Consider the following 25892-nt stretch of genomic DNA (forward strand, 5'->3'; position numbering starts at 1 on the left):
TGGCGCAGAAAGAACATTCTTTGTTGTCCTTTTTTGATGATGTTTTTGATGTTAGCTGTCCATTTTAGATCTTGCGATATGATAGAACCTAGAAATTTAAAGGTTTCTACTGTTGATACTGTGTTGTCTAGTATTGAGGTGGAAGTATGGAAGGGTTTCTCCTAAAGTCTACCACCATTTCTGCGGTTTTGAGCGTGTTCAGTTCCAGATTGTTTTGGTTGCACCACAAGGCTAGTCGTTCGACCTCTCGTCTATATGCGGATTCGTCATTGTCTCAAATGAGACCAATCACTGTTGTGTCATCTGCGAACTTCAGTAGCTTGACAGATGGATCGTTGGAGATGCAGTCATTGGTATACAGAGAGAAGAGAAGTGGGGAGAGCACACAGCCTTGGGGGGCCCCTGTGCTAATTGTACAGGTATTTGATGTGATCTTGCTTAGCTTCACCTGCTGCTTCCTGTTTGTTAGAAAGCTTGTGATCCACTTACAAGTCTGTTCTTCTAAACTGTAACTGGTTTAGCTTAGTTAGAAGAGTGTCTGGAATGATGGTATTGAATGCTGAACTAAAGTCTACAAAAAGGACCCTTGCATAGGTCTTTGGAGACTCAAGATGTTGTAGGATGTAGTGCAGAGCCATATTAACAGCATCATCTGTTGATCTATTTGCTTGGTATGCAAATTGCAAGGGTCTAACAGCGGACCTGTGATGGTTTTCAAGTAGGAAAGCACTAGCCTTTCAAAGGTTTTCATGACTACAGATGTTAAAGCAACTGGTCTGTAGTCATTCAGTTCCTTGATGGTGGGCTTCTTCGGCACTGGGATGATGGTAGAGCGTTTGAAGCAAGAAGGAACATAGCACATCTCTAGTGATTTATTGAAAAGATGGGGGTCAATTGGTCAGCACAGACTTTTAAGCAAGAAGGAGTTATCTTGTCTGGGCCTGGAGCTTTTCCTGGCTTTTGTCTGTGAAATAGGTCCTGCACTTCCTTTTCTGTGATCACTAGGGGTTGTGAACCCAATGAAATGGGGTCAGTTGTAGGAGGCTTGGCTGTTTTTGGTGTGTCTGAGATGGGGGTTGTGGAGATAGGTGGCTGTAGTTTCCTTTCAAACCTGCAGTAAAACTCATTCAGGTCATCTGCCAGTTGTTGATTACCTTCAGCCTGGGAAGGAGGTTTGCCATAGCCGGTGATATTTTTAAGAGTTTTCCACATGTTTGCTGGTTCATTTGCTGAAAACTGATTCTTTAGATTTTCAGAGTAGCTTCTTTTTGCTGCTCTGATCTCCCTTGTTAGTGCATTTCTGGCCTGATTGTACAGCATTTTATCACCTTTTCTGTAGGCTTCTTCTTTGGAATGTCATAGCTGCTTAAGTTTAGGTGTGAACCAAGGTTTGTTGTTACTGTATATTCGCAAGTTCCTTGTAGGTAAACATAGGTCTTCACAGACAAAGAGATATCTTCACATATCTCTCTGTCTTCTACCAAGATGTGTTTTTTTCTCAAACAAGACTTCTTTTTTTTGCATTTGCATTTGCAAAGTACAAATAATATATTCAGCACAGGAAAAATTAGTGTTGGGAGCAGTGCTGTGCCCAGCGGTGTTTCTTTTGCTTTGGTTGGTGAAATGTTTCTGTTAAATATTTTGGCTCTTGTTGCTTGGCATCCCATTGTGCTCAACCCTGACCTGCTCTAACCTGCCCAAAATTGTGCTTTCTGTACCTCTTCTACATACTTTTTGTAGGAGAATGCTTTATGGTGGGAGTATTATGCAATCTGGACTATTGGGCTGAAAACCAAATTCAGCCTGCGTATAGCTTAAGTGTGGAATGTGGAGCAGATTTGGGGAGAGAGGAGGTAAGTACCATAGACAATCTTCTGTATTTGGAGAAGAGTATGAGACAAACAGATTATTAAATATTTTTTATTTCTACTTGTAAAAGGTGATGAAATGTTGTTGGAAATGGCTGTTCCCTGATTTACGTAACATTCAAATCTAGACATCATGTGTGATCATAATTTATAGAGTATAATTTTATGGGATAAAATAGAGAATGAGCTAACCAGTATAATATAGTCCTGCAAGTCTGTCACCAGACTGAATTAAAAGAGAGAGACAGAGAGAATTAAGGCAAAATCTCTACTCTTACAACGGAATCTTTCATATTAAATAATAAAGTTACTTATGCATAATAAGTATTTAAGAAGCTGAATAACAGCAAGTTTATCGTATGAAAACTAGGAGAAAGTAAATGGAAGGAAATAAACCACATAACTGGAAAAGGAGACATTTAAATAAGTGTATTGCAAGTTTGTCAGGTTTTTTCTTTTTTTATCATAGTTCTGCACAGTTGTTTGCTACCTCAATTTTCGTGTGTCCTCTACTACTGTTAGCAATATAAACAGCTACTATCCTGTTTTCCCGAAAATAAGACATCCCCTAATAATAAACCCAATCAGGATTTATTATTGAGTGCATGTGCTAAAATAAGCCCCCCCCGAAAATAAGTCCTCCCCGAAAATTTTTAAACGCATGCGCAGCCAGTCCACACCATAATCCTAAAAGCTTTAACCAAAAACTTTCCACTATTGACCTCACCCCATTTCTAAGAGGATCATAAGGGGCGTGCATAAGCGCACAAATGTGCCTACCGTTCCTGTCCTATTGTTTTTCTTTTCTTCTTCCTATATATATATAGATGCTTATACCTCCCAATATTTACTCATATATATGTTTATATACTATAAAATCTTTTTATATGATGTTGTGACAAAATAAAAAAATAAAAAAATAAATAAAATAAAAAAATATCCGATGGTTTCCACCACGTGCCCCAAAATAATAAGACCTCCCTGAAAATAAAGCTAAGTGCTTATTCCGGGGTTCAAAAAAATATAAGACAGGGTCTTATTTTCAGGAAAACACAGTACACGTTGAAGTGTTCCTCATGAGTCTCTTCAGGATATCCTGCCCTTGAAGATAAATGGATGTTGGCTTGGGGATGAGGCCATTATTATAGCATTTTCCTGTATCTGGAATAGTATTCCCAGATGGTTCACTTGGGCTGTACTTTTAGAAAAAGTTTTGATGCCAGAATGACTATAAAATTTATTTTTCTGGACCTTTTGAAATAGTGTTTTAATTAGATATGAAGCCATAGTACTGTTTACCCATCAGAATTTTAATTTAACTACTCAATTATTTTATACACGTTATTGCAGATTTCCTTTTAAAAAGTAATTAGTTTTCCTGAAGGATATTGCTAAAGAACACACTATAAATAGAAATATGATAGCACTATATGAAGTCTGTATTAAAAAAAAATGAAGTTGAGATTGCAATGAGGGCACCTACCAGAAGCAATTGTTGTGAACTCTAGTTGATACAACTGGACCAATTTCAGATATTGTGCTATCTTTCCACCTTGAGTGATTGACTTTGAATTTTAATCCTTCTTCGGTTTACTGAAAATTGTAATCAGAATGCCTGGAATGATGTATGAAGTTCATCCCAGGTGTACTGAGGTTAAAGATCATGAACACATGGGAAAACATTTTAAAAGCTACATGTTGCAGGGGAAAGCATTAGGAATTGTAGAAATAAATGGTAGATAATTATATTGACACATTAAAAAGACTTTAAGCATGGTGGGCGTGGCTTGGTGGGTGTGGCTTGGTGGGCATAGCAGGGGAAAGATACTTCAAAATCCCCATTCCCTCCCTACTCCTGGGAGAAGAATATTGCAAAATCTCCATTCCCACCCCACTCTGGGGCCAGCTAGAGATGGTATGTGCCATTTCTCCGAACTACTCAAAATTTCCGCTCGCGGTTCTCCAAACTACTCAAAATTTCCACTACCAGTTTGCCAGAACCTGTCAGAACCTGCTGGATTTCACCCCTGACTTTAAGCGGATAATTAAAATCTTAAGCCATTTGTACAAAGAAATGTTCATGCTAATTGCTTCTTTTTAAAACATGATTTTAGAAAAAGAATAACTTTCAAACACTTTATTATCAGAAGCTCAGCTCTCTTTGCCATGCCTTATCTTTTCTGAAATTGCTTCTTTTGAACTGGAAAGAAATACAGTTTATTGGCTTTTGGTTTCAGCCAATGTTATGAATTACAGATTTATTCTGGTTTTATATCAGTGATTAAATAGGAACTTCAGAGAGGAATAAAGATAAGAAAAAAAAACCCTTGACTAAAGTTCTTTTCCATGCAGTGTTCTTGGAAGGGTTGCATAAGTGCTTGTGTTACCTTTTTTCCAAGATGGTTTGTTGTTGTGTTTTTACTTTCCAATCTATCCAACAGCCTGGTAATTTCCAAGTGATTTCTAATCCCTTTGTAATATTAATCAAGAGTTTATCTTATTCTGCTTCTTAGTTCAGACGAAGTCAACAAAGTGAGGCTATCTTAGCTTTATGTCCACTTGATAGTAAATGCATGATATCAGTTGCAACTCCAATGAATTGCCAGACTACATCATTGAAGCAGTGTGTGTGTAGATCTATACAGCAGCTTTACAATATCCTGTTTGAATGCTTTAGTATTAAACCTGAAATTAGGAAAACAATACAATACAGATAGTCCTTCCTTAGTGATATACTAAATTACGATGACACCCCCGCAAAAAAATCTATTTACGTCCTGTTCCATAGTTTCGGCAACTGAACCCACCCCTTTGGTCCCATGACCACAGTTTGGGAATAGCTACCAGAGCACCTTCACGGGCAATTTATGACTTTGGGGCTGGTTTCTAGCAAAAAAACTCCCAAAGGAATACATAGATTCACTTAAGGACCATGCTTAATGACTGTGTCAAAGAAATGTTGTGAAATTAGATCTGGTCAGGTAGGTGTCTTGACTTACGATCATCATTTTTTTTGTTTTTTTGTTTGTTTACATTTATATCCCGCCCTTCTCCGAAGACTCAGGGTGGCTTACAGTGTGTAAGGCAATAGTCTCATTCTATTTGTATATTTACAAAGTCAACTTATCATGACTTACAAGGGGAATTCCGTTAAAGTCATAAGTCAAGGATTACCTATATAATATTAGGGGGACTTTTTAGGTAGAAAACCTTTTGCAAGAACTACATCAATAGCAATTTCTCCAATACTTTGGCTAATGTGCACTGGGAGGCTGCATAGAGTCCCCATGGCACTGAATGGCCTTAGGTATGATTGAATGGGACCTGGAAATATAAACATGTTTTTTTAAAAACTACAGACCTTATTCTGTATGGAATGATTCTCAATCTTTTTATGAAGCAGCATGATTTGCTAATGAAATGGCCATTGGAATGGATTGCTGTACTTTAAGTAAGGTTGCCATATGTAATGTGTCAATTTTTTGACCTCTGATAATGCCAATAAAGAATCATGGAAACTACTGTGCAATAAAAATATATTGTGAGAATGAAAAAGGCTGTTATTGTGATAAATAAATATGAATATGTTTATAGTGGTGCCATCCATTCCAATATACTTTGAATACAGCAATGTTGAATGTTTCTCTAGAATAGAATAGAATAGAATAGAATAGAATAGAATAGAATAGAATAGAATAGAATTTTTTTATTGGCCAAGTGTGATTGGACACACAAGGAATTTGTCTTGGTGCATATGCTCTCAGTGTACATAAAAGAAAAGATACGTTCATCAAGGTACAACATTTACAACACAATTGATGATCAATATATCAATATAAATCATAAGGATTGCCAGCAACAAGTTATAGTCATACAGTCATAAGTGGAAAGAGATTGGTGATGGGAACGATGAGAAGATTAATAGTAGTGCAGATTCAGTAAATAGTCTGACAGTGTTGAGGGAATTATTTGTTTAGCAGAGTGATGGCCTAGAGCAGCGGTTCTCAAACATTTTGGTCCCAGGACCCTTTATATTCTTAAAAATTATTGAGGCCCCAAAGAGTTTTGGTTTAGGTAGGTTGCATCTACCGGTAGTCCTCAAATTACAACAGTTCATTTAATGACCATTCGAAGTTACAATATCACTGAAGAAAGTGACTTATTACTGTTTTTTCACACTTACGACTGTTGTAGCATCCCCTTGGTCATGTGATTTACATTCGGATGCTTGACAACTGACTCACATTTATGACGGTTTCAGTGTACCTGAGTCATGTGATCACCCTTTGTGACCTTCTGGCAAGCAAAGTCGATGAGGAAACCAGATTCACTTAACAACCGTGCTACTAATTGAACAGCTGCAGGGAATCACTTAACAAATGTGGCAAGAAAAGTGGTAAAATTTCTCACTTAGGAACATAAATCTTGGGCTCAATTGTAGTTGTAGGTCAAGGACTGCCTGTATTAATATTTCCTTTATTACAAATTAAAACGAAGTTATTTAAAAAATATTTGTTTGATTTTGCAGACCCCTCCCCAGAGACCACTCAGGAGTCCCCAGATCATGCTTTGAGAAAAGCTGCCTGAGAATATCTTAGATATATTTTACATTAGACCCCCTAATTCCACAGAGGCTGTTTTCTGCTGCACCCAAAGGGCTGAATTCAGTGCTAGATTATGTGTTTACTGAAACCCTCACACCTGCTCCCAGACAAGAGAAAGGGCTAGTTATTTTTTAGCAGATGCAGCTCATCTGTTTTCAGTTTTAAAAACTTGTGATTTCCCCAGAGTGTTACTGAACTACAGTTCCTCTGCTTTCTGTGCCACTGGCCATGTGACTGAGATTGCTAGAAATTACAGTCCAGCATTATCTAGAACATTGTCTCTCAATTTTGGCAACCATAGGACGTATGGACTTCACACATTTTAAAATTATAGTACCAAGATGGAGGAATGCTGATCTAGAAAGATGTATTCTGTGCCTTATCCTAATTCATGTACAGGTAGTCCTTGACTTACAACCATTTGTTTATCAATGGTTCAAAGTTACCCTGGCTTTGGAAAAAGTGATTTATTTTATTTTATTTATTTATTTATTTGTCACAACAGTATTTGTTCGTTTGTTTGTTTGTTTGTTTGTTTATAATTTAATTTCTATACCGCCCTTCTCCCGAAGGACTCAGCCATATTAAAACACAGAATACAAACAACAAATTTAAAACAGAATTAAAATGAAATATTTAGTAGGCCAAATCAACTAAAACGGTCATAGACCGACATAAAACCCATTTAAAATTTCAGTTTAAAATTTCACTTAGGCCAGTCCCGCATGATGGAATAATAAGGTCTTAAGTTCACGTTTGAAGGTCCGGAGGTCGGGGAGTTGGCGCAGCCCCGAAGGCAGCTCATTCCAAAGGTCCAGTGCCGCCACAGAGAAGGCTCTCCCCCTGGGGGCCGCCAACCGACATTGTTTGGTCGACGGCACCCTGAGGAGGCCCACCCTGTGGGAGCGCACAGGTCGCTGGGAAGCTATCGGTGGCAGAAGGCGGTCTCGTAAATAGCCCGGGTCCTAAGCCATGGAGTGCTTTAAAGGTGGTGACCAGCATCTTGAATTGCACCTGGAAGGCTCCCGGCAGCCAGTGCAGGCCGCGCAGGATAGGTGTGATATGGGAGCAACGAGGTGCTCCTTCTATCACCCGCGCAGCCGCATTCTGGACTAGCTGGAGCCTTCTGGTGCTCTTCAAGGGGAGCCCCATGTAGAGAGCATTGCAATAGTCCAGATGGAAAGTGACGAGGGCTTGAGTGACCGTGCGTAAGGAGTCCCGATCTAGGAAGGGGCGCAACTGGCGAATCAGGCGAACCTGATGAAATGTTCCCCTGGCGATGACCGTTAGATGTTCCTCTAAGGACAGCCGATCGTCCAGGAGAATGCCCAAGTTGTGCACCCTCCCCCTGGGGGCCAATAATTTACCCCCAATAGTCAGCGATGACTGTTGGGGGTGATGTCATTGCCACCCCACAATCATATGATTGTAGTTTGGATGTGGCAGCTGGCTCACATTTATGCCTGGTTGCAGTCAGACGATTCCAATGGGCAACTTGTCCCAACTTTCTGACAAAAAAATGTCAATTGAGGAAACTGGATTCGCTTAACAAAATACATGATTTGCTTCATGAGCACATAAGTGATTCGCTCAACAACTGCAGCAAAAATAATAGTAAACCTGGGTCCAATCACATGGTGACTCACTTTATGACCGTACCAACTCACGAGAGAAATTCTGGTCCCAATTGTAGTTCTAAGTCGAAAACTACCTATAAATTAATGGTTGGCATTTATTATCTTGGGGAGAGGAAAAAAAGAGAGACTGTAATGATGTGGTTAATTAATTTATTTTTCTTTTCTCTCTTCATTTTAGTATCTGAAAACTCTAAAGTACCAGATAAAAAAGCTGTCTCATCCAGCCGGCCCTCTTCTGCCCTTTTTGGACAGGGTGCTAATTCTGCAGGAGCCAAGACAGGTATGATAGTAATTTAACTCTTCCCCGTGTTTTCCTTGTACTGAAATGTGACAGGTTAATACAGTAAATAGTGTCAATAGGTACTACTGTTTAAAATTCTGCAGCATTTTATTTGCCCTGCAACTATCTTCATGGTTGTTATTGAATTGATGATTCTAAACAGAAAAAAAGATAAGATAAGTGTCTGCCTCACTGATTACTCTCTCATTTGTGTGTCTCTGCAAAAAATTGTATGTGCTAGCAGCTATGGCAGTAGAAGAAAAAATATACCACTGCCTGTGAATTCTGAAAAATAATGTATTCAGAACCTAATGTTTTGGAGAAAATAATTCATGTATCCTATGGGGAAAAAAGTGAATACAGATTGTTTTATTTTAGTATAAGAAGTAATTCTTAAAGTGTTATAGGTAGTCCTCAACTTACCATTGATTTTGTGACCATTCAAAGTTACAACAGCACTTACAGCCATCATTAAGACCCATGGTGGTGCAGTGGTTAGAATGCAGTACTGCAGACTACTTCTGCTGACTGCCAGCTGCTGGCATTTCGATCCTGACTGGTTCAAGGTTGACTCAGCCTTCCATCCATGTTGGGGGCAATATGGTCTTTACAGACTCAGCCTTCCATCCATGTTGGGGGCAATATGGTCTTTACAGAGAGAACTGTAAAGCACTGTGAAGTGGTATATAACGCTAAGTGCTATTGCTATTGCTATTACATCTGCAAGATTAACATGATCAAAATTTGGGCACTTGGCAACCAGCATAGCTTTATGATGGTTGCAAAGGCCTGGGATCACACGATCACCATTTGCAATCTTCTCATCTGGCTTCTGAAATGTGAAGTCAACGGGGTAAGCCGGATTTGCTTCATGATTGTGTGATTCACTTAAATAACTACAATGATTTGCTTTAACAGCCGTGGCAAAAAAAATTGTGAAAATTCTGGTCCCAGTTGCTGCCGTAAGTAGAGGATTACCTGCAGGATGGATAGGATTCTACAGCATGTTGTTGTGAATTAGCTTTAATCCAAGCTACTTAACAAGCTCTCACTCAGAGGTTCCCCAGTGTGAGCACTCTGCAATTGCAGACTGGGATTCATACCACTGAAAGAATCTCAATATTGCTGGACAGAGAACACTATGGAGTAGTTCCAGATGAAGCTTTTATATAAATTCAAATTTTAAAAAAATTGCTTTGCCTCATTCACTTATTTTGAGAACTTTAAATGACCTTGTCGAACATGTAAACTATTCCCATTATTATTTCTCATTATTTTTTCCACCATATTTTTCTTTCCAAGAAAAAAAAAAGAAGGGGAAAAATATGGGATAGCAACCCAATAACTTTTGATTATTAATATTTGGAAGCATTGAAGATTTCAGGGAGAAATCTAGACATCTTCAATAGAAATGTACATGTTCCAGGGTATTTATTTTTAATGGAAGTTTTCTAGCTGATTTATGGAACTGATTAAAATGATGATGGATATCCTAAATAATGATGGTTTAAATGAATCCTCTGCTTCCCAGATGTATCAAAAAATGTAATTCCAAGTTTCCAACTAATACCTGGAAGATATATAGTTGGGGAAGGTTTTAATAAGATGCTCTTGAATATGGTAAAAAAAAAGAGAGACTTCACAAGTTGTTAAATAAATACTGTCCTTTTTATTTTGTTACGAAATAAATTCTGAATTGGTTTTAGAATCCTGCATTTTTTAACATGATATCTTAAGAATAGATTTCTTTGGATTGATTCTTAGAAGTAAGTTCTGTAGAATTCAGGAACAGCTGCCACTCATATAAGATGAATAGATTTGGAGCCTAAATCTTACATTGTTTTCACTAATTGTATACCAGCACTAAAAGTTGATGAAAGACAACGACTGGCCAGAGAACGAAGAGTAGAACAGGAAAAGCTTTTAGGTAAGTCATACTTACTAATAAACCAAATAGGTTTCCTTGTTGATGGATTGTCATAGCACAATATTACTGTCCTCTGGATTGTTTCGCTTCCCTCCCCAAGGTTCAAGTAATGTCAATACTGCTGCCCTTTAAATGGATCTTGAAGGCCTGGCTTATTCCTTGTTTTGGGTTGGGTGGAATATATGTCCTCTGAGTGACATTGTATTAATGTGTTGGAGCACGTTAGCTTCCTGGTTGTTTCTATTTTTTATTTCTTTTGTTGTCTTGGGTTTGTTTTTAAATTTATATGATCCTCAAAGTGAGCTAAGCAGCCTTATAAATATGAGAGAGAGAAATAGATTGAATTCTTGCATTTGATACCATGAATTATGATAGTTGTAGAAAATAAGAAAGATGACCTTGACAGAGATTCTCAGGTGTCAAAGCATTTTTTAAGTCCAGAATATCCAGATAATATTTGGAAGTACCTCAGACAGAGACCCCCCCAATTCACTGAACTGTAAGAAGAAGGAGATCAGATTTGCACGGTTCTGTTATAGTAACCAATCTCAATAAAAGTAATTTTAACCATCCTGTAGAGTTGATTTCATGGTCTGGTCTACCTAGTGGGGCTGACATGAGTATAATTAAATGTGTTATATGCATACTTTTGCATGTATACTTTTTTTGAAATTATAAACACAGATTTGGCACCCATGCATTTAGCAGCAAGATTTTAGGTTTGCTGCAAGATAAATAGGCAGTAATTTTCTGCACTGAATGAATTGGTTGATTATAAAGGCATAGATGGCCTACTTCAAAGTATAGAATTCTGCAATTATTTTCATAACATATATTGTGCAGAAATTGTGGTTATATTAAGGATTGTATGCATGGGGTAGAAAGCATACTCACCCACCTCAAGTCATTATGCACATATTTGAGTTTGATCTAAGTTGACACATGCTTTGGGATTAACAATGATATATCTTGATTGGTTTTTAAGAGCTCTTTAGAATATTCATGTGAAAGAATTGAGGTCCAAACCTAGTTAGAGGACAGAGGAACATAGACATCTAGGAAAGATATTTAGACAATAGACAAGAAGCAGAATATTAGCTTAATAAAAAAACTAAATAAATTTTTGGGACTTTTTTCACTGTGAATTCTCCAATTATAGAATACCTTCTCAGGATTATTCTAGATGACAATTTTTTTACTTTATTTCTTTTCATTATGTGCTTTATTACTCACTTAACAGTGAAGGGCTGTCTTATAATTTCTTTTGTGATAAAACATTAAATGAACTTTTAAAAATCTGAGTTGTATTTTTTTTAAAATGTATTTCAGTTTATTAAATTGTGTTTGGGGTTGTTTTTCAACTTTTAGTATTTATTTTTTAGATGCTTATCCTGTTCTTGTTTTTCATTTGCAACTCAAGGTGGCAAATATACCAATACCTCTTCCTTCTCTTTATTTTCCCCATAACAATAACACTGTGAAGTGAGTTGGCTTGTGAGACAGTGAGTGACCCAAAATCACCAATCTGGTTTTTCATGCCTAAAGTCGGAATAGAACTCAATATCCTGGTTTGTAGGCCAACGCCTTAATCATTATACCAAACTGGCTCTTATTTAATGGATTATATAATTCTATAATTATTTAATGGATTTTAGTCATAGTATTATGCATCTGTTCGTTTATTTGATGATTGTTTATTTGAAACATTTAAAAGCCCCTCTAATACATCTCCAGATTATGCTCAATGCTAAAAATACATTCAATAAAATACAGTAATAAAGTATATTTTTACAAGGACTAATTATGATGGCAACTGTATTATGGTTTTTAAAGATGCATTGCTATGTCTTTAACATATGGTTGAACTATGACCTACAATTGCAACTGAAATTGGATTTCTGATTTGTCGCACAGTCATCCAGATGTTCAGACTGAATTTGGCATTTTTATCCACCTATCAAGTCTTTCCCAAGGATGTGGGATAGGCAGATGTTGATGTTTGATGCAGGGGTGAAATGTAAAATTTATTACTACCGGTTCTGTGGGCATGGCTTGGTGGGGGAGTAATGTGACTGGGTGGGCATGGCCAACTTTTTTTTTTAACTTTTAAAAGCATTTTTTTCTACAACCTCTTCAGCCAAAGAGGTTGTAAAAAAATGCTTTTAAAAACCTGTGATAATCAGACAACTCAGCTGGGATTGCCAGAGGAAAAAAAGCTTTTAAAGGGTTCTGATGATCCCAGCTGAGTTGCCTGATTGTCAGAACCTTTTAAAAGCATTTTTTTACAACCTCTTCAGCCGAAGAGATTGTAGAAAACAAGGGTGCTGATGATCCCAGCTCAGTTGTCTGATCGCCAGAACCTTTTAAAAGCCAAAGAGGTTGTAAAAAATGCTTTTAAAAGATTCTGGCGATCAGGCAACTCAGCTGGGATCACCAGAGGAGCCTTTTAAAAGCTTTTTTAGGTTGTAGAAAAATGCTTTTAAAGGGTTCTGATGATCCCAGCTGAGCCACGCGATCATCAGACACTTTTTTTTACTTTTAAAAGCATTTTTTTTGGCCGAAGAAAAAGTGCTTTTAAAAGTAAAAAAAAAAAACCTGAGATGATTGCGCGGCTCAGCTGGGGCAGGAGGGGGACACGGATTTTTGCTACCGGTTCTCCGAACCACCCGCCACCATCACTACCGGATCGGGTGATCCGGTCCGAACCGGGAGCATTTCACCCCTGGTTTGATGGTATTAGGTATTGTTGCAGGATGTAAGCTGTTCTGAGGAAAGCTGCCTTTGACTGATGGTGATTTTTGTCAATACCAGTGGTGTTCAAGTGGAATTTCAAAGCCAGAAGATAAACTGGAAAGTAGAAAAATATCCCAGAAGACAGCACTGACAAATAACATCTGTATGAATGCCATGAATATGTCCATTTAATTACCAGAAATCAAAGTCAACTCAGGGGAATCTTTACTTGTAGCTTGGTGGTGGAGAATTGACCCTAAACAAAGGAAATAGACAGAGATGTAGACGTAGATACAAATTTCAGTCACTGTTTGTATAAGCACCAGAATGCAAGATTCAGGGTCTGAATAATTTGTGACAGATTCATATGTCCTAGACAGCCAGTCTGGTTTTGTGGCTAAGATGCTGGTCTGGTAATGGGGAGACATGAGTTTTAGTCCTGCCTTAGGCATGGAGGTCAACCAGTTCACTATGAGTCAGACATTTTCTCTCAGTCATTAAAAAAAAAAGGGACAAACCACTTCCAATAAGGTTGGGATAAAGGCTGCATGGACTTGTCTAGGCAATTGACAGGAGTCAAAACTGACCCAAACGTGAAAAACTCCTACCTACTTTTTGCTTGCTAATAAGGTATTCCTTTCAAAAAACATTGTGAGGATTCTTGCTGAAATGGTAATTGATAATGCGGTAATACCAGAATGCTATGAACCTCTTTAAATATGGGCTATTGATATAGTTAAATATTCAGGTCATAGAAGAATATCCCCCCAAATGTGTGAAATTTCCTTTGATATTCTTTTAGCAGCGAGAGAAGCTGCTTGGCTAGAAAAAGAAGAGAAAGCAAGGCAATATTACGAAAAACATCTGGAGGAACGTAAAAAGAAATTAGAAGAACAGAGGCTAAAGGAAGAAAGAAGGCGAGTTGCAGTAGAAGAAAAACGGAAGCAGCGAATAGAGGAGGACAAGGTAGGAGAAGTTCCTTACAGGATCTTTGGATCAATAAATTTCTATATGGAGCAGTGAAAACAAGGCAGATAGTGGGTTCCAGTGAAAATTAGCCATCACATTCTGATATAAGTTAGCCCATTCACTCTTTTTTGGGGAACCAGAATTCTGCCACTTACAGGTCTCCTTTTTTTAAAAAACAGATTATCTATCTATCCATCCATCCATCCATCCATCCATCCATCCATCCATCCATCCATCCATCCATCCATCTATCTATCTATCTATCTATCTATCTATCTATCTATCTATCTATATATATAATATATAATATATATATATTATTTATTTATATTTTCATTTAATATACCTAAGTGTTTTGTGAATAGTGTATTGTCTGGGTCAATTTGCTTATACAGTAATACTTTCCCTCTCCTAATTTCTACCTCTATTATCCAACCATTTATAAAATAAGTCCCATGTTTGAAAATAAACTATCTTATTTAAATTTTATCATTAATGTCAGTCTGTCCATTTCTGCAAAGCCTAATATTTTTTTAATTATATCTTCTTCCCTCGGAATTTCCTCATTTTTCCAATACTGTGCGAATACAATCCTTGCTGCTGTCAAAACATGTAATATTAAATTCAATTTCACCTTTTCATACTTTTCTGGTATTATACTTAACAAAAATATTTCTGGCTTATAGTCTATATGTGGCTTTAACATTTTTCCTAACCATGTGTGTATTTTTGTCCAATATTTCTTTTCTTTCACACATGTCCACCACATGTGATAGTAGGTGCCTAATGTCTGGTTACATTTCCAACACTTGGCAGACATTACAGATCTCCTTCTTGAATGTTTCTCATTGCAGCTGGATAGAAAAAGAGCAAGGACCGTGGCAGTAAAGACAGTGGAAATATAGGAATTCATTGATGCCCCCTCTCACTGGATTGCCTTAAAATCAACACATTTTATACAATTGGTTGCATTTATCAGTTTAAGATTGATTACAATGAAGGCAATGTCACTTCAAGCCTGTATAATCGTTTGCTAACTCATTAGGAACGACATGAAGCTGTTGTACGCCGCACAATTGAGAGGAGCCAGAAACCAAAAGAAAAGCAAAACAGGTGGTCCTGGGGAACTACGCTTCATCGTAGTAGCAGCGTTAATAATGCAGGTAAAATTGGAGGCCAGGTATCTCACTCTGTCTCTTTTTTTGTGTGTGTATACTAATAGATACACAGGTTGTTTAACTGAAGACACCTCCTTTCATACTGAATTGCATTTTTAGACTTTAATTGCATTTGTCTCCAGATGTGTGGTACCTCTTCCTTTTATGCTTAACTTTCCGGTATGAGAAACTGTTTTAATATTTGGACATCTGAACTCTCCTTTCCAACTTCATTTGTATTTGTATTTGTATTGTTTGCTTTGTCTGTTTCTATGTGCTAGAACTCTGTTTATTTAAGCCAAGCTTTTTAAAATTAGATATTTAGATAAGTAATATGATATTTGATAAAGCAATGAAACCGATGATATATTTTGTTGTAGCTGTGAAAGCCTTTGTATAGGGAGCAAAATCCAGTAGTCAGCATTGCTTATTAATTAATATTTAAAGCTCTTAGGCAGATTTCTCTTTCCTCTAATGAACTTGGCTTTGAAGAGATTTCCCACCCCCGCCACTTCCATTCAGTCCTGTCTAATTCTTGGAGACTGGCTGGATAAGTCCTTGCAGTTTTTTTAGGCAAGGTTTTTCAGAAGTGGTTAGCCATTGCTTCCTTCCTAGGGCAGAGAGAAAGTGATTGACCCAAAATCATCCAGCTGGCTTTGGGCCTAATGTAGGACAAGAACTCATAGTCTCTCTCTTGGTTTCTAGACCAGCACCTTAATCTTTACACCAAACTGGCTGTCTCTGAGAGATTATCAGATATTGAATAAATAGTAAAATTATGGCTTATTGCTTCTGTATTTTCCTAAACATATTTTTTAAAAAAATATAATATAGTATGGTATTATAAATAATATATAACATAATATCTATATGTACAGTCTGGTGCAAGTATAAATGCATACTGCAGTTTTCAAAATCATTCAGGAGGGATTGTTAAAACCTCGTGCGTACACTGCACCCCTCTGCTGTTCATTTCAAGCAGCCAGTTTCTTTTCTCAGGTCTCTGTGTGAGTTTTAGGCTATTTTAATAAATAAGGGAAAGGAACATGTTGGTATCTGACTTCATTAAACTATAGGTAGCTTACTATATTAAAAACATAACCATATGTAAGTGTCCTCTTCCATTATAGTTGAATTTTGAGGGAACTCCATTCCATAGGTCCTGCAAAAAAGGATAGTAATATTCATCTGTTTCCTAAATGTCATAAAAAAAAACACCTAGAGGAATTCCTCTGTTTTCACCCAGTTGGGTCTTGGGGATACATAGGAGGTCTTCCTCAGTTGATAGAGAAGGAGGATCTTACTATAGATGGACCTGAGCTACGCAGAAATTGTGTTTCTATTAATACTTTATTTTCTTTCGTTGAAAATGCATTAGCAGACATTATTGCATTTCTTATGGGACATTGATCTTTGCTCTTAAATTATAAGTAAAATGGTAACATCTCCTTTAAGACAAATTCAATTGTTAGCAATTTCATGGACATCTCAATTCAGAGCTCTTTTGGCAAAAGTATGGAAGTGGCTTTCTATTGTTGTTTTTTTTATATTACCTAGTCTAACTGAACACTTTACATTTTCTAATGTTTTATCGTATTCAAATACGAACTAGAACAACTTTATATATATATAACAACTAAAATGAGTTAGATCAAATTGTTGTCTTTTTCATAACAACGTTCTACCTGTTATTTTTGCTTCTTTTTGTGTAACTTGACTGCTGCCTTTTAAGTTTTTCTTTACTTTTAAAAATCATTGTCTTGCATTCTGTCCTAGGTTATTTTGTTGAATCATCCTTCACCCTTCTCGATTTAGCAGGCTTGGAGTACCACTTCAAACCTCTGGGTGGTGCTAGAAAACTCGGTACATAAATCACTATGATTTGTTGAATTCATCACAAGTAGTTATCTCCTCAAAATAGGACCAGTATGCCAATACCTAATCCATCTTTTTGTAGACTGTGTGCATGTCTAACACTGCATAGACTAGAGCTGATAGATAGCCCTCGCTTTTTCCTCAAGTTTACTGAATTTATTACTGGGCGACTTAAAGAATGTGGCACAACTTCTCAAAAATGCATTGTATAATTCTGAAGCGATGCTGCCTATTTGGAATATTTTTTAACCTTGAGAAACAATGTTTTCAAAATTCTTTGGGATACAAGAAACATTATTTTTGTTTTTCTACTACTTATTTTATTGTAGAGTTCTTTAAAATATGTGTTTATTATTCTTGAAAACTATTAATTATTATAGCATGGTTTTGTATTTTTCAGTGGTGCATTTTTTAAACAAACACCAGCAATTTAAGAAAAGCAAAAACAATCCTATCACAGGATTGCCCCTGTTCTTCAAAATGGTTCTCACTGGTTATCATTCAGGAACCTTTCCCACTATTTCCAGATCAGGTAGCACATAAGACTTCTGGAAAATATTTGCATCAGCATCTTTCCTAGCTTTTTTCATGGTTTCCTTTCTTTGCTCTGAATCCCCTTTGTGTCATTCTTCTCCATGCCCCGTTCATTATTTTTTTTGGAAAATAAAAGTTTGCTTTGGAGGAAAGTGGCTTTATGTTGTTTTGAAAAAGGAATGAAAGGATGTCAAATGACTGCTGGGTCACATCGCTGTGTATCCATGCTGAAAACTCGACTGCCCTCAAAAAAAAGCCAAAAAAAAAAAAAAAAGCCAAAGTCATCACGTTGGAGAGGAAATAACACGGGGAAATTACATTGTGTGCAATGTGCACTATAGTGGAAATCCTTAGCTGAAGGACATCATGCAGAAGATAAGGAACAGTTGAGCGTTCCCCCACAAAGCTACAAGAAATGAAGTTTTTAAAAAAATGGTGAATTGGATTATATAACATATATCCAGATACCCATTCAGTGATGCAGCTTTTTCTCTATCTGACATCCACCAGATGACTTGGGGCAATAATTCTCAGAATTCCCAACTACTGTAGCATTGTGTTTGTTCTCAGCTGTATTTGATCTGTGACCCCAAATATTTCCAGGCAGAATAGCTCAAAGCTGCCTCATCCTATCTGGAAGGCATGAGGGTAGAGAAGGCTGCGGGGTTGCCTTCTAAGATGTCAGTTGTATTAAACGTTGCTATACTCTGAGGAAAATAATTTTATTTAAAATCATCAAAATCCTTTCCACACCATGGCTTTTAAGGGGATTAACATCAACCCAAATAACCTATAACTGTGCTATTAAAAATCTGTAAAATGGTTGAGATTTTTGAAAATGGAAGTAGGCCTGGCTGTAAGATCGCATGCATGAGCTGCACAGAATTCTGCCTATAGCACTTTCACAAGAAGTGCCTGGAAATAATCTCACAGGAACTTCTTTAATTTGGAAAATTCCTGGCTTTGAAATTCCATGGTTTTCTTCCACCTTGTTGCCATATCTTTCCCATATGAACATACAAGACATGTAATACTGAGGGATTCTAGTTCATGGGAGTCTCTTACCAAATAGTTAAATGTTCTTGGTTTTAAAATATTTGGTTTTATTACTCATTTCATTTCTCATTTCCCTCAGGTTTACTGCATTATCTTGAATACAATGAATGAAATAACCCTTTTAAATCTCATTGCTTTATTTCTTATTCTTCATTTGCATTTGTTTCATGAAAGAGAACATTGCTGTTTTAGTAGGAGTTTGGCTGCGATTTGAAATTAAGCGTGCAATCCTATATTTATCTTCTAAACAGTAAACCCTCAATTGGACTTATCGTGGAATAACTATAGGATTCCATTTTGTGCCCAATCTTTGAGTCACCTAAAAAGAAAATCCCTTGATATGTCCTCACAAAGCATAAGAAAACAACTTCCTAATTATGCTCTGGAGGACTACAAAGTCACATTACTGCATGCGGGCTGTCAATTAGCATTATTTCCATTTGTTTTAGATCCAGACAGGCGATCTGTTTCAACAATGAACCTTTCGAAACATGTTGATCCAGTCATTAACAAGCGGCTCTCCTCCTCATCTGCAACATTACTAAATTCTCCAGACAGAGGTACAGTTTGGAAGAAAAGTGAAAAACAGACGACCAAAAAATGTTCCGTATGATAATTGTTTTGAAAAATTTGAGCAGCTCTTAAGTAATTTCCCTTATATTATTAGAGTAAACAAAATGTGGCTTTGGAAAAAAGCCAACTTTTGGACAGGGGAAAAAAAACAACACAAATGCATAAAGCAGTGCTTCTGTCAGGTTTTTTAGTAAATGATTTTAAAAGAAAAGTTATAGAGCATCTGCTCATTTCTTCATTGTGCATGGAATATATTTTAATTTTTGTGCATCATCATTGGACTAGACCATATTCATTTGATTTTTTCCCCCCATTTTTACCATAAAAAAGTGCTCTTGAACCTCACTTTGGTTAGTCAGTTTGATAATTTCTTGGCTAAGAAACTGGGTATTCAATCTTCCTATTGGCTTCATATCTTGACATGCTTACATGTCTTCCTAGAGAGATTATTCTGAACTATATTTCAGTCAGAAAGCAAGTTATTTTTTTCATTGTTCTTACTTTTAATCGGCTATAGAGAGGAATTTTTTAAAAGCTGCTCAGTGGTAATCAAAATGTCTGAAGAATTGTTATACTTTGGTTGGATGCAAATATATTTTTTAAACCAAAGATTATTTAGATTTTCCATTGTAATGTGTAACATGTTTGGAAGGTCTCATCCATTTGATAAATGTACATATATATCTGATAGAAAATTTCACTGAATTGAATGAGGCATATTGTCAATTAGATTACTAGATTATGTGCATGGAATATCTTGATTGCTGTATGATTGTTTATGTTAGTGAATTATATGTTTTTCTCCACGTATGGAAATAAGTACAACTCTATGATTTATAGTTGTCAAACTGACAATTCCATTAGCTTTGAAATTATTGTCTCACTGACAATAAAATACTATATATCAGAGAAGTAATTTCTTCTCTTTCTCAAAAACCAAACGTAGTGTTTCCATTTTCATATTAAAACAAAGGAGGACCACCGTTTTGTACTGTAATTAGGGACCATACTTGCAGGGATGAAGCAAAAGGCACATTTTTGTTTTTATGATTATGAAATGCAAATTTATGTTACTTATGTGTCCTGATAGTGCAATAGTTAGAATTCAGTATTGCAGGTAAACCCTCCCCACAGCCTAAACATCGATCCTGACCTGCTCAAGGTTGATTTAGCCTTCCGAGATTAGTAAAATGAGGACCCAGATTGTTGGGGGCAATATTGTGACATTGTAAACTGTTCAGAGAGAGCTGTAAAGCACCAAAATGCTATTGCTATTGCTGTTATGTTTTAAAGCAGGGCTTACCTGCCCCCAGATCGCGGCCCACTACTGGGCCTTGAGCCATTCAGAACTGGGCCATGGAAGTGTGCGCTTGCCCATTGCTCACGTGAAGCTATCCCTCCCCCCCGCCCCGCCCCCCTGCCAGTCTACAAAGCCAGAAAGGTTGGGGAACTCTATTTTAAAGAACAGCAACTTTGAAAAATCAGATTATATATATTTTCTTATTTCTTCAATACATATTACATGTTTTTATTACACCAAGTAAAAATAATTGTAGTAACTTTTATCACCTTCTCTTAAAATGCAACAAATAATCTCTTCATCCCATGTCCTGTTAACCCTGTCTCTTTACTTGTTAACCCTGTTTCTTGCCTATCAAATGTTTCTTGTGCTGAGCTCATAAAGACATTTTTGGACAATAGTTTATATATATATTCCATATTCTTAATATGGGACTTCTGACATAGTCATTTTTAAAATCTACATTAAATGTAACTTTATTGTACCATAGAAAAAACAAATCTTATATCATTCTCTTCTAAAATTCTTTTATTTCTCAGCAACACCTACACTTTTATCCCAAGAAAACAGCTGGCTAAAAAATACAGTTTTACCACAGAGATTCTCCCCAACAATGACAGTTGTAGTTTCTTTCATCTTAACATGTCCTTCTTAATTTCATTCCATGTCTTAATAAGGAAAAGGGAAGATTTTGCTTTGTCAGAAGTCACTTCACTATGGAGAGCTGGTTCTACTCCATCAGAAACATCTAATCTGTCATACAACTTCAGCCATTTGTCTGTATGTGTGTGCCTTTGAGTCCGTATGCCCAAAGGTACTTTTCCAAGAGGCAACTGGACTTTCTGGTTTTTCTTTGAAGATGTTTTGCTTCTCATCCAAGAAGCTTCTTCAGAGCTCTTGAAAAAGCACCTTTGGGCACATTGACTCAAGGGCACACACATACACACAAACCAAATGGCTGAGGTTGTATGGCAGACCTGAAGTTTCTGATTGAATGGAACCACCACTCCATAGTGAAGTGACTTCTGACCAGCAAAATCTTCCCTTTTCCTTATTAAGACATGGAATGAAATTAAGAAAAACCAGAAAGTCCAGTTGCCTCTTGAAAAAGCACCTTTGGGACAACTATGACCTGGATGACCGAGAATCTCCGTAGACCTTTAGTCAGTGTTGACTCCTGGCCACTGCATGAACAAATGTCTATAGAGTGGATGGGGTGGGTTTTTGGGGGTGGGGGTCAGATTTCATAAGTGGTTTGCTATTGCCTGTTTCCTAGGACTATGAGAGAAAGACTGGCCTTAGGTGATGCAGGTGGCTTTTTGTCTAAGATCGGGTTAAAACTCATGGTCTCTCAGTTTCTAGCCTGATCCCTTAACCAAAGCATCAAATTGGCTATCAGATGTGTATTTATTATCTTAAATTTTAGAATGCTCCCAGAAGGAAGAAGAGAGAGTGTTTTCATGCTCCATCACACATTTGGTCCTTGTTATTTTCTTCTCATTGCTAGAGAACTGTTTACTGGATTTAATGTGTGTAGCTAAAGTGGCAGTAAATATCATCATAGATGTCCATTAATTATACCAGTCAGAGAGGAGAAATAATAATTCCAAAAGTATTCCTTAGGATTTTGCTAATCTTCGTGCTTCCTTATCTACATTGGTAAAAATATACATTTAATGACCAATGATGTGCTTAATGGAGTCATTCTTAATGCATTTTGTATTTTGCCTGAATATGTTTCTATTACAGAACATTTTTTATAAATGCATTGTATCATTACATGGGATAATGATTTCTTATCCTTTTATGCACACATACACACAAATGCACACATAAAGGATGTTCATATTAATGTAAAGCATTGCAAAATAATGTGTCCAGGATTGAACTTTGCCTTTTCTTTTGGGAGGAACTACTCCTCTTGGTGAAATACCCTGTTTCCCCAAAAATAAGACATCCCCTGATAATAAGCCCAATCTGGCTTTTGAGCGCATGTGCTAAAATAGCCCTCCCCAAAAAGAAGCCACCCCGAAAATATTTAAATGCATGCGCAGCCAGTCCACACCATTTCCTCTGGTTAGGGTTAGGAAAGACGGCAAGAGGAGCCCTGTCTTGCTCCACACTCCCCAAAATAAGACATCCCCAAAAATATGGCTAAGCACTTATTTTGAGGTTCAAAAAGATATAAGACAGGGTCTTATTTTCAGGGAAACATGGTATATGTAAGTTGTACACCTAATTAATGAAATGTTTTCATGTTGAATATAAATAGATAAGATTTCTTTTGATACGTAATAACTTAGAATTGTTTTCATGGTAAGATTGAACACATTCAGCTTTTGGTGCTTGTAAATGAACATGTTGGATGTAGACTTAAGCTGACCATAGGGATTATGCCATATCAAAAATAGTGGGTATTTTTATGAGCATCATGAAATTCTTTAACAAACAGCAAATCCATGGCAAGCTATGTTCTCCCACTTATGGCAAGAAATAAAGGAAAAGTCTGCATCTACTCTGCCTCACAGTAAATAATTTCTTTATGGTTATGGTTAATTATAGGAAATGTATTTGGGAGCCCTTTCTTTTTCTGTGAATAATAGTTAACATTGTACTGTTGTTCTTTCAATATTCCTATTTTTATTAGGCCCAATTAGTTAGGTTTCTGTAACATGTGATGTCAAATTGCTTGGAATTATTTTTGGAAATAATTGCTGAAATAGAAAGGCAAGATGATTTAATTAATTAATGATCAGTTGTCTTTCCAATGTTTTTAATAAACGCTTATGTGTAATGAGGTCAGGGTTTAATTAAGCACTCTAACGTGATTTTCTGTGAAAGACATTTGATCTAACATCTCACTTATATGATAAAATTCAGCTCGACGTATGCAGCTAAGTCCATGGGAAAGCAACATGGTTAGCAGGCTTCTGACCCCAACTCATTCATTCTTAGCCAGGAGTAAAAGTGCAGCAACTTTATCTGGAGATGCAGGTAAAATTAAAACATCAATCAATTCCCTTCTCAGTTATATCATTTTAAAAATATGTAGCCTTTTAAAATATTGCTTTGGAAAATTCAGGGCTGGTTTGGGTGTTGTCTGAATCTGCTATGTTGTCAATAATCTGCATTCCTTTTTCACTTTCCATTTTTTGAGCTCTTCTTGCTTTTCTCTGTAAATCTCTAATAGTTCAGCAGAAAATTCTCTAATTTCAACAGCAAAGAGTGTCTCTGCCTTCAGTAACAAGCTCCCCATCATGTTTTAGAGAAATCTTGCAACCAAACCTGTCCTACTTATATATTAAATTGACCATTTTATGAAAATGGTTTTAGATATAATTAGATATTAACATCTAAAATTACTGTATCAGTAAAACAGAACTTTCTGTAAATCAAAATTACTTCATATAGTTTCCAATATGTTGCCTATTACTTCAGATTCCAATTCAAATATGCCTCAATTTTTCATATATGTGAAAAATATTGTTTATATGAATTTAGCTCAGTTTTGACAAGTTACATTTTTATACGTATAAATTGAATGAATAAAATTAATATTGTTTTAATGGTCCTTTAGGAAACGGGTACTTTCATAGTTTAAGCAACAGAGTTAATGTAGGATGTTCCAGTTGCTTTCAGCTTAATTTTTCTTATAAAAGAAGAATTAGATTAGACCTAATAGTATAAGAATTGAATTTATTGTAGCAGAGAGCTGTTAGGTTTTGAATGGCATAAGTGCAGGCATAAGTATTTTTCTCCTGCAATTCTGGGAATAAATATCCTTGTAGGATTTATTCTTAGGTAAATCTTTGTACAATTGTGTATTTTGGTAGACCATATTTCTGCCTAAATAGGAAGAAATGTAATTTCAGGCCTCTAATTTGTAGATAATGCTAGGATAGCTCTATGCATTCTGCTTTTTCTCTATTTGTATATTAATACTTCCCTTCCTTCATTTCTTCTTTTCCTATTTCTGCTTCCGGTTCCTGCTCCTGTCTCTTGGGTTTCCTTCTATGTGTTTGGTTAAATATATACTTGGGAAAAAATAAATACCCTAGTTATCCCCATTTGTCCTCGTTCAGCATCTTGCAGCCCAATCAGCCCTCTCTCCTTCAAGACCCTAAGTTGCCACAGTCCAGCAGACCGAGCAAAACTGTTTGGCACAGCCCCTGAGGTTAGACGGCGAAGGACCACACATTCAGCTGGGGTAAGTTCCCAAATTGGGAATAAGCTTGCACCTTTGATGAAATCCTGAATACTGCTACCTTGGTACTTTTCCTTATCATAGGAAAGTAGTTAATACAGAGGGAAGAAATGCGGATATAGAATCATACTATTTGCATATTAAGATTTGTGTATTAAGACTACCATAATGATTCGGGTTTATTAGCAAAATTGTTATGATCAAACAGAATTTTTCAGCTAGTAAACTGCCTACTGTTCACGAGAATGGGAACATGGGTTAGTTCATTAGCATTACATTTTGAATTAACAGTGTGTTTAAAAATGAACGAAAAGATTAGGAAGACATTTCCAGATACAAAGTTTATATAACTGATAGACCTTTAAGGGAAGGTCATAGAGCATTGCAAGGTATATGCTTTGTGCACAGAAGTGCTCAGACAAATCCCTTCATCTGTTAAAGGCTCATGCTTGAAATCAAGCGAGCTACTAAGTGATGTTACTGCATTCAGTTTTGATCGCCACGATATAAAAAAGATACTGAGACTCTAGAAAGAGTGCAGAGAAGAGCAACAAAGATGATTAGGGGACTGCAGACTAAAACATATGAAGAACGGTTGCAGGAACTGGATGTCTAGTTTAATGAAAAGAAGGACTAGGGGAAACACGATAGCAGTGTTCCAATATCTCAGGGGCTGCCACAAAGAAGAGGGAGTCAAGCTATTCTCCAAAGCCCCTGAATGCAGATAAAAAGCAATGGGTGGAAACTAATCAAGGAGAGAAGCAACTTAGACCTAAGGAGAAATTTCCTGACAGTTAGAACAATTAATCAGTGGAACAACTTGCCTGCAGAAGTTGTGAATGCTCCAACACTGGAAATTTTTAAGAAAATGTTGGATAGCCATTTGTCTGAAATGGTGTAGGGTTTCTTGCCTGGGCAGGGGATTGGACTAGAAGACCTCCAAGGTCCCTTCCAACTCTGTTATTACGTTGTGTCCATGAAATGGTGGTCAAAAAATCTAAGATGACAGTTGCAAAAATGTGACTGGGACATAGAGTGACAATATGACAACTTTTTGTTGGATAACCCCTCTGGATGCTGCTGGAGCTAGGTTGAGTAGGACAAGGCAGTTCCTCTGGTTTTAACTTTGACTTTTTTAAATGTGTTATATAATCTGTAGAGTAAGGAAAATTGTC

The 25892-nt window shown here is 36.7% G+C and overlaps 1 protein-coding gene across 5 annotated transcripts in view; it reads left to right on the plus strand.

Annotated features, from left to right (window-relative positions):
* Positions 1-25892, plus strand: part of MAP7 (microtubule associated protein 7) — a 107218-nt gene that overhangs the window by 61786 nt on the left and 19540 nt on the right. For 2 of the 5 annotated variants that reach the window (XM_058171032.1, XM_058171016.1), the window contains exons 2-9: positions 8288-8389; positions 10251-10316; positions 13852-14015; positions 15064-15181; positions 16952-17038; positions 19090-19200; positions 23394-23507; positions 24596-24720. In XM_058171032.1, the coding sequence (XP_058027015.1) occupies positions 8288-8389; positions 10251-10316; positions 13852-14015; positions 15064-15181; positions 16952-17038; positions 19090-19200; positions 23394-23507; positions 24596-24720 (887 nt within the window). Of the gene's footprint in view, positions 1-1810; positions 1854-8287; positions 8390-10250; positions 10317-13851; positions 14016-15063; positions 15182-16951; positions 17039-19089; positions 19201-23393; positions 23508-24595; positions 24721-25892 lie in introns of those variants that run through there. The other 3 variants (XM_058171049.1, XM_058171023.1, XM_058171041.1) reach the window with 3 other exon arrangements.

Source organism: Ahaetulla prasina, chromosome 1 (genome assembly GCF_028640845.1).
Source record: "Ahaetulla prasina isolate Xishuangbanna chromosome 1, ASM2864084v1, whole genome shotgun sequence".
Lineage (NCBI taxonomy): Eukaryota > Metazoa > Chordata > Lepidosauria > Squamata > Colubridae > Ahaetulla > Ahaetulla prasina.